The following is a 13,411-nucleotide window of genomic DNA, read 5'->3' on the forward strand; positions in this document are numbered from 1 at the left end:
CTCTCTCACAGACCTCTTCTCCGAGGACTTGCGAGTACTCGATGTCCAGTTCGTGCAGCGTCTCGATGTGGTCGCTGGTGAAAGCGATGGGCACCAGCAGCAGGTTCCTCTTCCCGCGCTGACAGAGGCCCTTGATGACCTCATCGGTCTGCGGCCCCAGCCACGGCATCGGCCCCACCTACAGGAGCCCAGGAGGGACACAGATCAGCTTCACACCGAGCGCAGTTACAGCACATCCCCACTAGAGGACCACTGCTCTTCATCATCATAAAAACAAGACTCTCTTCACTTTTGGTGATCTTGACCTTTGACTGCCAGACGAGTCTGTACGGGTTACAGTGTCCTAATCGCTCCATCACCCTCTGAACCGTAGCGCCAACTTCCTGTGGGTACGGATCGCCCCTGTTCACCACCTAAACACCACAGGCTTGTTTATTACTTCTCATTCGAAACAAAGAATAACCCTCATAATGCATAACCAAGTACGGTTTGACCAGGAAGAGATGCATATGCATATATTCAAATCTGTCATTTTTAGTAAGTTATGCAACTTTGCAAATGCTTCAAGACCATCAAAATACACATTTATTTAATTTAAGATTTTTTATAATTATTTTAAGAGATATAACCATGTAAAAAAAAAAAAAAAAAAAAATATGCAGTACCATTAGGTGCCAAAAATACTTATGTATAATCATCTATGGAGTTACATTAGTGTCAAAAACACTTGTAAAATATATTTAGCCTTTATATTTAGACGGAATTACGAATCTTTATTGATGATGCACTGCAGCATGAAAAATGGAAAAATTAATATTTATGTTGTTTTGTTAGAGTGAATATGCAGGTTTTATAAATTTGGACAGTTTTTTGTGCAATCAGAGTTTAATTTAATTACGTTAATTCCAATAAGGTTAACACTGGAAAATCTCAGATTATATGAATTTCGTACAATGACATATTCAAATAAGATTTCTCATCAATATTTATTTATTTATTTATTTTTTTTGTAATTTCAAATTTCAAAGATTTTCTAAGTTTCTGAATGAATCAAACCATGGTAACTTTCAAAACTAAGAATTTTTCACATTCACTCATCAATGAGAAGCTTCTGATCAGATACAATGTGGTTTTAGTTGAAAAATCTTACTATGTGTAAGTTTTATAAGTGTTTTATAAAATAGCGATTCTTCAGGTCCAGGTTTTGAATGCATTCTGAGGGATAAACATACAGAGACGCTGATTAAACGTCATTAGGTGAGACTCACAGACAGCGGCAGAGAATGAGCCGAGAACAGAATCACCACATCGCCTCTCTTCTCTGGAGGAAACTTCTCCAGCTCATTACGAACATGTTCAGCGAAACACTGAAAGACAGGAGGAACATCATCCTTACTGCAAAATAATGATGAGAAATTAATCATAATAATAATAATAATAATAAGGAAAATATCAATTAAAAATCATTTTAAAACATAATAAATAAATAAAAAATTAAATTATAAATAAATAAATAATAAACACAATAATTTAAAAAATAAAAAATAATATTAGAATGTAGGAAAAAAAAATTAAAATAAAAAAATAGAAAAAAATAATACGACAACATGAAGTATAAAAATAAAATAATTAATGTTTAGATTATTAAAATAATTATAGAATAAAAATAAGTAAATAAAAGTTATTTACATAAAATAAAAATGTATTATATTATATATTAATATCATATTACATTATTTAAATAAATTATAAAAAAATACATTTACATAATACATCATACAGTGAAGTACTATTGTAAGTATTTAAAAAATAGAAATTAATAAGGAAAATATTAATGTCTTACAAATATCACTTTAAAATATAATAAATTAAAAAAATTAAATATTAGAATGTAGGGAAAAATTGAAATAAACAAATAGAAAAAAAGAACAATTACAAAGTATATAAATAAATTGATTAATGATTAGATTATTAAAATATTTAGAGAATAAAAATAAAAAGTTAAATTTTCAAAAAAATAAAAAATTATTATATTATATATTAATATCATATTATATTATTTAGATAATAATAAAAAATACATTTACATAATACAATCAAACAGTGCAGTACTATTGTAAGTATATAAAAATAGAAGGAAAATATCAATGAAAATTTCTTAAATTTAAAACATAATAAATAAATAAAATATTAAATTAATAAATTAATTTAATATTAACAATACATATTAATTAAAATACAAAATGTTTACACAAACTTAGAAAGTTTTTAACATTTCTCATCGATTTGCAAATAAATCAAAACGGACACATCGCGTGTTAAAGGGAGTAAAGCTGGACCAGTTATTGCAAAGACGGTCTTTACATATTTTATGTGAATTTTCTAACAATCATCTGCGGTTTTGAGAGTTCAGAGGTGAATGAACTGAACTCGATCGCTGCATTATTAGATCTGATCCGCGAGAAACAGCAGCTGATGCTTCGCTCCAAAGAGTTACACTAGCGCTCGCATTTTAATACTTTTATTCACCAAGACTCATTAAATTTCATTTATAAGATATTTATAATGTTACAGAAGATTTCTATTTCAAATAAATGCTGTTCTTCAGAACAACCTATACATCTGAAAACCCAAAAAAATAAAATGCATCACAGTTTCCACAAAAAATATTAAGCAGCACAACTGATTTCAACATTGATAATAATCAGAAATGTTTCTTAAGCAGTAAATCATCATATTAGAATGATTTCTGAAGATCATGTGACACTGAAGACTGGAGTAATGATGCTGAAAATACAGCTGCACATCACAGAAATACATTACACTTTAACAGAGATTCACAAAGAAAACTACGGAAGAGGATCAGGGTCAAGCAATAATAAAAAAATTAATCCATCTCGAGATTAAAGTCATTATAATGCGAGACTAAACGTGTTAAATTTCAAGAAAAATGATGAAATAAAATGTTGAGAATTAAATAGTTACATTTCGAGAAAAAATTCATTAAATTACGAGAAAAAAAGCTGCTGTGTTGAAAAAGGTTGAAATAAAATGTTTAAAATGAACATTAAATTACGAGAAAAAAGTCGTTTCGAAAAAATAAACGTACAATTTCAAGAAAAAAAAGTCTAAATAAAATATTGAGAATAAACTCATTAAATTTTCTGAAAAATGTTGAAATAAAATGTTTAAAATAAAGTCATTCAATTTCGAGAAAACAAATTGTTGTGTTTGAAGAAAAAACTAATTAAATTACGAGAAAAAAAGCCGTGTTTCGAAAAAAAAAAAGAATCGTTACATTTCAAGAAAAAAGTCTAAATACTCAGACACTAATTAACACCGTCCGACGAGATAAAACGAACATGACACCAGTGTGTTTATTCTCAACATCTTATTTTGACGTCTTCTCTAAATATAACGAGTTTAATCTCGCATTCTGATGACTTTAATCTTGAGATGGTTTTATTTTTGTATTATTGCTTGGCCCTGATCCTCTTCCGCAGAAAACAGATATTTTTAATTACAATAATATTTCACAATTTCTACTGCATTTTTGATCAAACAAACACAGAAAAGACTTCTTTCAGAATCATTACACATATCAGAGCCGTTACTGATTATGATGATGTAAGTGTGTGTGTGTGTGTGTGTGTGTGTGTGTGTGTTACCTCGATCAGTAGTGGGTGTGTCGGCCACCTGTCAATCACACTCCAGCGCATCATGGGCCTGTTGCCGTGGTTACTGTAGTACCTGTAGATGGCGTTGAGACTGCTGCCTGATGAAACACACACACACACACACACACACACACACGAGAGGAACGTCAGCTCTGGTGAAGGCTGGAGCTCGTGAGCGTGTGTGTGTGTGTGTGAGCGTCAGGAGGGGTCACCTGTGGTGGAGCAGCTGTACTGTGGGTACTGTGTGAAGGCCACGGCTCTCTCCACTCCGTCCTTCTCCATCTGCTCGATGGCCTCCTCCGTCAGAGGATGAACGTACCGGAAACCGATGTAAAACTTATGAGGAGCTGCGCACACACACACACACACACACACACACACACACACACACACACACACACACACACACACACACACACACACACACACACACACACACACACAGACACACGTCAATTATCACATTTCATCTTATTCTACGTCTTTAGTTTGTCTTTAAATGAACCGGTGCTTAATAAAGACAATTACCTTTTTGTTCTTTGTAGCTTTTTGTTAAATTTGTTGATTGCTAATTGCTTAGTTTTTTTTTTTTTTGCACAATGAATGTTTTAATTACTTTTGTTGATATTACCAGATTTTTTTTTTCAGATTAAAACAAAAAAAATAATATTTTATATTTATTAATAATAATACACAAATTTTACTGTAAACAGAGTTAATTTGGGATTAAAAATATAAATTACTATAAACATAATTTGGTTTATTTCTTTGTTTATTTGAACAATATGATAACATTTCCAAAAACACAATCATTTTTATTGTTAATATTTCATCATTATATGATAACATTTCCAAATCCACAATCAGTTTTTTTTTTTTTTGGCAATTTATTCATTTTTTGTGTAATTTTTGATTGCAGCTTTTTTGGTTTATTCCACACAGTTGTTTTTAATTAGTGTTATTATTATTATTATTATATGCATGTTTTATTGTTGAAATCACTATACTGTGTTATTTATATTATTTATACATTTATTTTACTATAAATTGAGTGTTAATTTATCCGTTTATTTAGTCATTTATGTGGTCTCTTCATTTAAGGTTAATTTGTTTTTTTGCAATTTATTCATTTTTCTGTAAAAAAAAACAACAACATAAATTTCATTGTTTACTCTGCAAGGTTGTTTTTAATTAATTATTTAAAATTAATTAATTAATAACAATTCATTTTACTTTTTTATTTTACTTAAATGTATATTTTATTTAATTTATATTTCTTTATTTAACTTGTTTTTTTTTTTTAGTTGTTTATATGACCAGATTGTTTTATTTATGCAATTATTTTACTGTGAATTGAGTGTTAATTGATCAGCTTATTAATTTATGATGTTTTGGGGTGAAAGCCAGTGACAACAGGAAGTCGTTTGTTTATCAGAGGTGTGTGTGAGACACTCCTCTGAGCTGCATCTATCTCTCTCTCTCACACACACACACACACACACACACACACACACACACACACACACACACACACACACACACACACACACACACACTTTATCAGCACTCAACACTGACAACGAAGACGACAGTTCGTCTGTTTCACTCTGATTACTTTATGATTTGTTACAAAAGACACTCATTTAACTCCAGGTTTGTCTGTGAACGAGCATTAGTGATCGAACATCACTCGCTTCAATGTTTTGTGAAATAATGCAGGTTTTTAGACCACAAATGAGATTATTCTCTCATATATATATATATGCATAAAGACCCAATTCATACTATAAAAACATTACTTTGCATTATTAAATTTTTTATATACTTACAATAGTACTGTACTGTTTGATGCATCATGTAAATTTGTTTATTTTTTATTAATTTAAATAATATAAAATAATACATTTTTATTTTTACAAATGTAACTATTTTTTATTTACTTATTTTTATTCTCTAATTATTTTAGCAATCTAATCATCAATCACTTAACTGTTTTATGTTATTGTTATTTTTTTCTAATCTTTTTTTATTTTTTCTACATTCTAATGTAATGACAGTATAATGTGAGACATTTAATCATCTGTGGCGCATCATTTTATTGCTGTTGTATTTTTTTTTATTGTTAATAACGATATTGTTTTATTTGTATCACTTAAAGAGTTATTTTACTGCAAAGTGTGAGTTTATTTATTCGTTTATTTATTTGTATTTGATGTTTTGGGGTGAAATGTACATATTAATTATTATAAAATTTATATATAATTTATACAGCATTTATATTGATAAACTGATTGGAAAGGAAAAGTCAAAATGTGAGAATATTTGTCTAAATATAGAGGGAAAAATTATTGATGACTCTTTTGCAATAGCAACAAATTTTAATGATTATTTTTTAAACAATATCCAAAAAATGGCTCAGAATTTCACATTGCTCACCCCCTTCTCACAATCAGTGACAAATCTGGTTTTAATCTTAGCTCAATAACTAAAACTAAAGTTGAAAAAATTATTACTGTGCTAAACAACAGAAAAGCAAAAGATATTTATGGACTTGATACTTCATTTCTTAAACAATATAAGGACATCTTCTCTGATCCGTTAACAATAATGATCAATCAATCGATTAGTGAGGGTATTTTCCAGCAGCCTTAAAACCTGCGATGGTCACTCCAATATTTAAGTCTGGGAACAAACAAGACATGAACAATTATCGTCCAATAAGTATCCTCCCAGCTGCGTCAAAAGTGCTCGAGAAGACAGTGGCAGAGCAACTTACTACCCACTTTTGAATCACAAGCTCTTTTAAATCCAATGCAATTTGGTTTCAGACGGAAATACTCAACAGACTCTGCCTGTTGTTACTTCCTGGAAACTATCAGGGCATATGTGGATCGGGGAAGGGTGGTGGGAGCAGTCTTCATTGATCTGCGTAAAGCTTTTGATACTGTCAATCACCAGATACTTTACAGTAAATTAAATCAATACAGTCTCTCTGAGCACACCCAAAATTGGATAAGATCTTATTTGAGCAAACCGACATCAGTGTGTGCAAGTGAATAACATCCAATCTGTGTTCAGAGCCACTTCGATGGGAGTGCCGCAAGGGTCTATTTTGGGACCCTTGCTTTTTAGCATCTATATAAATGACCTCCCTACAGTGTGTTCGGACGTTGATATAATCATGTACGCTGATGATACGGTTATCTTCACTTCTGGGGAAAATGAGCTGGAGGTTGCTGACAAATTATCAAAAGAGATGCAAAAAGTTTGCACAATGGTTACATACGTCTTGTCTGACCTTAAACGTTGATAAAACGGTCTCAATGTTTTTTTCAAATAAACGTAAATTACAAGTAACTCAAGAAATTCAAGTAAATGGACAAACAATTAAAAATGTAAAGGAAACAAAATATTTAGGTCTAATACTCGATTCGAACCTTGGTTTTAAAAGTCACATAAAAAATCTTAGTAATAAATTGAAATTTAATTTGATGAACTATAAACATATTAGAAATTCATTAACTACGGAAGCCTCAAATATATACCTCAACACTATGATTGTCCCACATCTTCTGTATTGCATGTCTAGTTGGTCTCAGGCGTGTAAAAACATCGTTAAAATTACTTGAATCATTATATAAAAGGGCCATAAAAATCCATGATAAAAAGCCTCGCCAGTACCATCACTGTAAAGTACAAAGTAAATATAACATTTTGAGTTTTGAAAACCTCATTAAATATAATCAAATTTCTGCTTTATTTAAAATTATCCACAACATTGCTGCTCCCACCTTGAGAAAATTTGTCACATTAAATTCGGAGAGAATTTCTAGAGCCACACGGTCGACAAGTCAGAGGAGAGTGCAGTGTTCCAAAACGTAGAACCACATATGGTCAACAATCATTCTTTTATAAGGCAGCGAACCTTTGGAATATTCTTCCAAATGAAATTATCTCCAAACACAAATACAGTACATTTAACACGCCTGTCCAAACAGTGGTTATTATTAAAGCAAACCTGTACGCACTAAATTGACTGTGATATGAACGATGTAAATTCTGAGTGAGTGAGTAAGTGATAGATTCCTGAAGTGGAGTGTGTTTTTATGATGTGAGTAAAGTAATGATTTTATGTATTGTTCTGTATGTTTTATGAACTTTTGTACGTAGGGCCTATAACATCTACCTGTCCAGCATTTTGGAAATTAGCATTTTTTGCTATAACCTGGCACATGACATCTCTTCTTTTTTAGACTAATGTTTTTTCTGTGCATTGTCCCTGATCAAATAAAAATAAATTCAAATTCATATTTCATAGGTTACTGCTGATCACAACAAAATCCTTTTTTCAAAAATTCCTTATTCAGAAAATGTATACTGGGTTATTCAAAAAATATTTCTAAGAATAACTAACATTTTTATAGTCACTATAGTCTTAAATGTATTGTTTATCTAAATTATATTTATTTAAAAAAATATAATATTAACGGTACAATTTAATATAAATATATTAATAAAGCATTTGTTATTTTATGTACATTTTATTATTTATTAAACTTATTGTCTATTTATTTTAATTATTTGTTATTTTTCCCTATATTTTTAATTTTTAATTGATACTGTGAAAAACTATTATAATAAATATGTGTAAAACATAATTTGAAAAATATTTCTAAGAATATCTGTATTAAATAGTCACAACAGTATTGTAGTATTATATGTATTATTTATATAAAAATATAATAAATCTTATAATATTAATTGTATAATATAATATAAATATTATAGAAGCATTTTATTTTATAATTTTTTATTTTAATTTTTTTATTGAATAATTTTAAAATATTTACTTTATATATTTAAAAAAAAATTCTTCATTTAAAAAAAAATATAAAATAATTTCCCCCTGCATTCTAAAGTAATGAGATCTTAAGCATGCATGCCTGATTTACTGCTGCTGTCTTTCTGCATTATTTTGCATGCATGCAAGCGTTAACCCTTGTCTCTCACCCGTCTCTGGACACATCTCGTCCAGCAGTTTGACCATCCCTTCTCCCTGCATGCTGGTCCAGGCTTTGATAGGAGAGCCTCCTCCGATCTTACTGTACTGCTCTTGGATCTTCGGAGTGCGTCTTCTGGCAATGAAGGGTCCGAGTTTACTGCAGAAGACACAGAAGCACACTTGAGAAGCTGTAAAAGGCGTCACGTCTCTCTTTTGCTCTCCAGAGCTTGTTTCTATAAAGGATCGCTCTCACTTCTGCACAGGAAGCTGCATGAGGTCCGTGTCCATGAAGAGCCGTAAGAGGAAATCGTGCACGTCTTCCAGTTTCTCCGGGCCGCCCATGTTCAGCATCAGAACCCCTGTTTTGGGTTTTCTGCAGAAGAAATGAACAGAAAGTTGAGCGGATCCTCAGCGATCGAGACGAGTGAGAAGCTCTAACTAAACCCACAGAGACATTTGCACATCAACATCAACAACACACATTTAAAACAAGAGGAAACATTTCACATTTTAATGCACTTTCTTGCTTCGTATTTCCTGAATGCTTCATAAATGCAAAACAGACTGTGTTTTAGAGCCACAAAATATTGTAAAAATATCCTGTAGTCCAGTTAAAACTAAAATGTGAATTTTAGAATTATTTATATACTGTTTAAATTAGCTTTTGTTTTTATATTTTATGTGCTTCTGTCATTTTTTAAAAGTTATTTATATTTACTACTTCTATTTATTTCATATTTATTTCTGTTTTAGTCATTTTAGCATCATCTTAATTTATTTCAGTTAGTTGCCAATGCAACTTTTCACATTTTTAATTTAAAAATATTTCTATTGTATTTTAACTTAAATGTTTTTATTTAAAAAAATATATATTTTTATTAGTTTTAGTTGACAATAACAATAAAAAGCAAAAACCCATATCCACAGTTGTGCTTTTGTCATTTTAATAAATAAATAAATTACATATTTCAGTTTTAGCTATTTCAGTACATCAGCATAAACTTATTTTATTTCAGTTAGTTGTCAAGGCAACATTTTTAATTTTTGTTTTTTTTTTTTTTTTTTTTTTTTTAGTTTTTCCATCTAATATTGATATTTTTTTATTTTCAGCAAGCATTAATGTTTTCATATTTTATTTATTTATTTATTTTTTATAGTTTTTACTGTTTAAAAAAACTTACAAACAAGAGCAGCCGCAGCAGGTGTTTTCCTCCGCGTGTAGACGAATGTCGGTTTCCGCAGCAGATGTTTTCCTCCGGAACTAGAGGAGAAGCGGTTGTTTGTGGAGGTTAATGTCGCTCTGACACAAGGTTTATTTCTGGCCGTGTGATCGGCTGGATGTTTGTGAGGTCAATAGCAGCCTCTGTACCTGCTCTCCTGAGTCTCTGCAGGGGGTGAACTGATAAATGCAGCAGCTGCGGCCGTCGACTGCTGTCTCACGTACAAACTCAGCGGTGGACTCAACCTGACCACTGCACAAACAAACACAGCAGAAACATGAGACCTGTTAGTCAGAACAGATGCATGAAACAGTTTGACCAAAACAAATGCCGGCTAAACACATGTATCAAACAAATCAAATGCACTCTAAACACATGCATCAAACAAATCAAATGCACTCTAAACACATGCATCAAACAAATTAAATGCACTCTAAACACATGCATCAAACAAATTAAATGCATGCAAAACACATGCATCAAACAAAACAAATGCACTCTAAACACATGCATCAAACAAATCAAATGCACTCTAAACACATGCATCAACCAAAACAAATGCACTCTAAACACATGCATCAACCAAAACAAATGCACTCTAAACACATGCATCAAACAAAACAAATGCACTCTAAACACATGCATCAAACAAATTAAATGCATGCAAAACACATGCATCAAACAAAACAAATGCACTCTAAACACATGCATCAAGCAAAACAAATGCACTCTAAACACATGCATCAAACAAAACAAATGCACTCTAAACACATGCATCAAACAAATCAAATGCACTCTAAACACATGCATCAACCAAAACAAATGCACTCTAAACACATGCATCAAACAAATTAAATGCATGCAAAACACATGCATCAAACAAAACAAATGCACGCTAAACATGCATCAAACAAAAATGCACGCTAAACATGGTTTTGCAGATCAAATTCACTGGGAAAAAAAATAAATAATATTTTGCATGAAGAAACTGCATTGTGATAATATTTTCAATGACAAATAATCTGATTTTTTCAAAAAAAAAAAAATATCTTCATATTTAAAAAAAAAAAAATTTAATATTTTTAATCCAATTATGAATTCTGCATAACTCATATAAAAAAAAAAAAATTTTTTATAGCAACAAAATAAATAACGCATTTTTTTAATTTAATTAATTTATGTTCATTTTTAAGTTTTAGTATTTTTTATATATTTTAATCATTTTTATTTGTATTTTGTATCAGATTTAATTTTTATATTTTCAGTTTTTCGTTTCAATTTAAGTTTTAGTAATTTTGATGAGTGCTCCTTTATAGCTTTTGCTTTTTAAAAATATTTCTATTTTGCTTTAAATTATATTTTTGCTGAATCATGCTGATTTAAATAAAACAATCAAACATCAAATTGTATTTAAGTAATGAGGATCTAGAACAGCTCCACGCAATTTTCCGATTCATTACAGTGATCAGCATGACATTTTCTGCATTAAAGTAATGAGAATTTGTGGTAAAATATACTTAAGACAGGAGTAATGATGGCGCTGCAGTAGCGCCGCGCGGCCGCAGGGAGTCGCTGTTGGCGCAGTTACGCAAGTTGTGTAACATAATGTTAACGCCACGGAAACTTCAGCTCCTGCTTTTTGTGGACGTTTCGCACTTATTTCACTTCACACAGGTGTGAAAACACACGCTTATTATTCATCGAAGAGCCTAATTTAAATAATCACCTCAGTCAATGAATGAGTGGATTTAGAGTCGTAAACACACTTACGCTGCAAAAGCCGGCACACGCCTCCCAAAACCGACATTACATAAAACATGCGAAATAAATCAACCTCATAACCAAAGCGCTTCTTTCACTTAAACGCTTAAACTGCAGAACGGAAGCGCTTCCTTGTTTCCTCCGTCTCTCTAAAGCGTAGAAATTCCGATATATAGAGCCGCTGATCGCTGTCACTGTTATCACGGAGCGGTGACGTACACTGGCCCCGCCCCCCCGTACACGCCCTCCCGTACGTCAGCACGCCGGGACGAGAGCCTTGAGTAACGCGCGTTAGGCTTCATTCATTCAAAACTATGCAGCGATTACAGTCTGTATTTCATTTGAGGCCCAATGCAAAACTAAAAGCAGCTTTTATATTTGATTTAAAATAGTCGCAGCATGTCTTAGTGTAAGATGCCATACTTTATCAGTTATCGAGGCTCAAATATAAACGAATGACTTCATAAAACAAATATAATTAATTTAGTCCTGGATTTATTTTTGTATTCCTTTTTTTCTTTATTTAGTATTTTCTGCATTTATTTTTACCCTTTTTAATTTTAATTTTATTATTCACTTATTTTTATTTACATTTATTTTATTATTAGTGTTTATGCCTCAATTACTAACTGTACAAATTCATTTCTTTTGCTGTGTCCTTTTATTACAAACACACACAGACACATATATATACATATATTTATTTAGTCATTTAGCAGCACTTTTATCCAAAGCCACTTAGAAATGAGGACAAATATATATAAATAAAAGCACAGAGCTTAAAGATTTTTGCATGTGAAAGCAAATTACTTTGCAAATTAATTTTATTCAATTATTTATTTTATTATCTTAACAGTATAGATAAGTAGTACTATCATATTCTGTTTTATAGTATTTATTTTTAACCAATTTTCTTTACGTTTCAATTTTTTTCATCTTATTATTTATTTGTTTAGGCCTCCATATTTAATGTCTATCATGACAACAACTAATTAATTTTATATATATATATATATATATATATATATATATATATATATATATATATATATATATATATATATATGTGTGTGTATATATATATATATATATATATATAATATAATATTTATATATATATATATATATATATATATATATATATAATATTCTATAATAAAAGCGCAGGTCTACATTGTCAATTAATTTTTTATTAAATAAATTATTATAGAATTTTAAGATAATTTTAAGATTACATAGTATTTATTTTCAACTATTTGTTTTTGTTTTTTAAATTAAATTTACATTTACTTTTTTATTCTGCAAGTTTAGGCCTCCATATTAAATGTTTATCATATCAACGACTAATTCATTTTTTATATATATAATAAAAGCACAGGGCTACCTTGTTAACTCATTTTTTGTTAAATAAATTATTCATTTTATTTCTTCAATTACTAATTTTACTAATTCAATTATATATAATAAAAGGACAGGGTTAACAAAAAAGATCTTTACTTTGCACGTGAAAGCAAATGAAATCAAGTACACCCGGCTGCAGTCTGCAGATCGAGGCGGGGCTGCACCTGGGGCGGGGTTGCACGTGCAGCCCCGCCCCATAACTAATCTGATTGGTTGGATCATCTTTCATAGACATACTTGATAAGAAATGTCTGCGTAGTTGGTGTAGGACAGATTATGTTGATTAAAAAGCAAAAAAAATGCTGTGCAGTTTTACAAAAGCCTTTACTATAATGCAGTTGTATATTGTT

The 13,411-nt window shown here is 30.5% G+C and overlaps 1 protein-coding gene across 1 annotated transcript in view; it reads right to left on the reverse strand.

The window, feature by feature from the left end:
- LOC122149259 (ferrochelatase, mitochondrial-like) overlaps positions 1–11,717 on the reverse strand; it is a 15,389-nt gene extending 3,672 nt beyond the window's left edge. The window contains exons 1-9 of the mRNA XM_042778500.1: positions 11,670–11,717; positions 10,049–10,151; positions 8,933–9,052; positions 8,688–8,836; positions 3,890–4,024; positions 3,669–3,775; positions 1,269–1,367; positions 306–413; positions 14–178 (exon numbers count right to left, since the gene is read on the reverse strand). Of these exons, the coding sequence (XP_042634434.1) occupies positions 14–178; positions 306–413; positions 1,269–1,367; positions 3,669–3,775; positions 3,890–4,024; positions 8,688–8,836; positions 8,933–9,052; positions 10,049–10,151; positions 11,670–11,706 (1,023 nt within the window). The 5' untranslated portion in view covers positions 11,707–11,717. The remainder of the gene's footprint in view (positions 1–13; positions 179–305; positions 414–1,268; positions 1,368–3,668; positions 3,776–3,889; positions 4,025–8,687; positions 8,837–8,932; positions 9,053–10,048; positions 10,152–11,669) is intronic.
- Positions 11,718–13,411: the final 1,694 nt, after the last annotated feature.

This window comes from Cyprinus carpio, chromosome A21, assembly GCF_018340385.1.
Source record: "Cyprinus carpio isolate SPL01 chromosome A21, ASM1834038v1, whole genome shotgun sequence".
Lineage (NCBI taxonomy): Eukaryota > Metazoa > Chordata > Actinopteri > Cypriniformes > Cyprinidae > Cyprinus > Cyprinus carpio.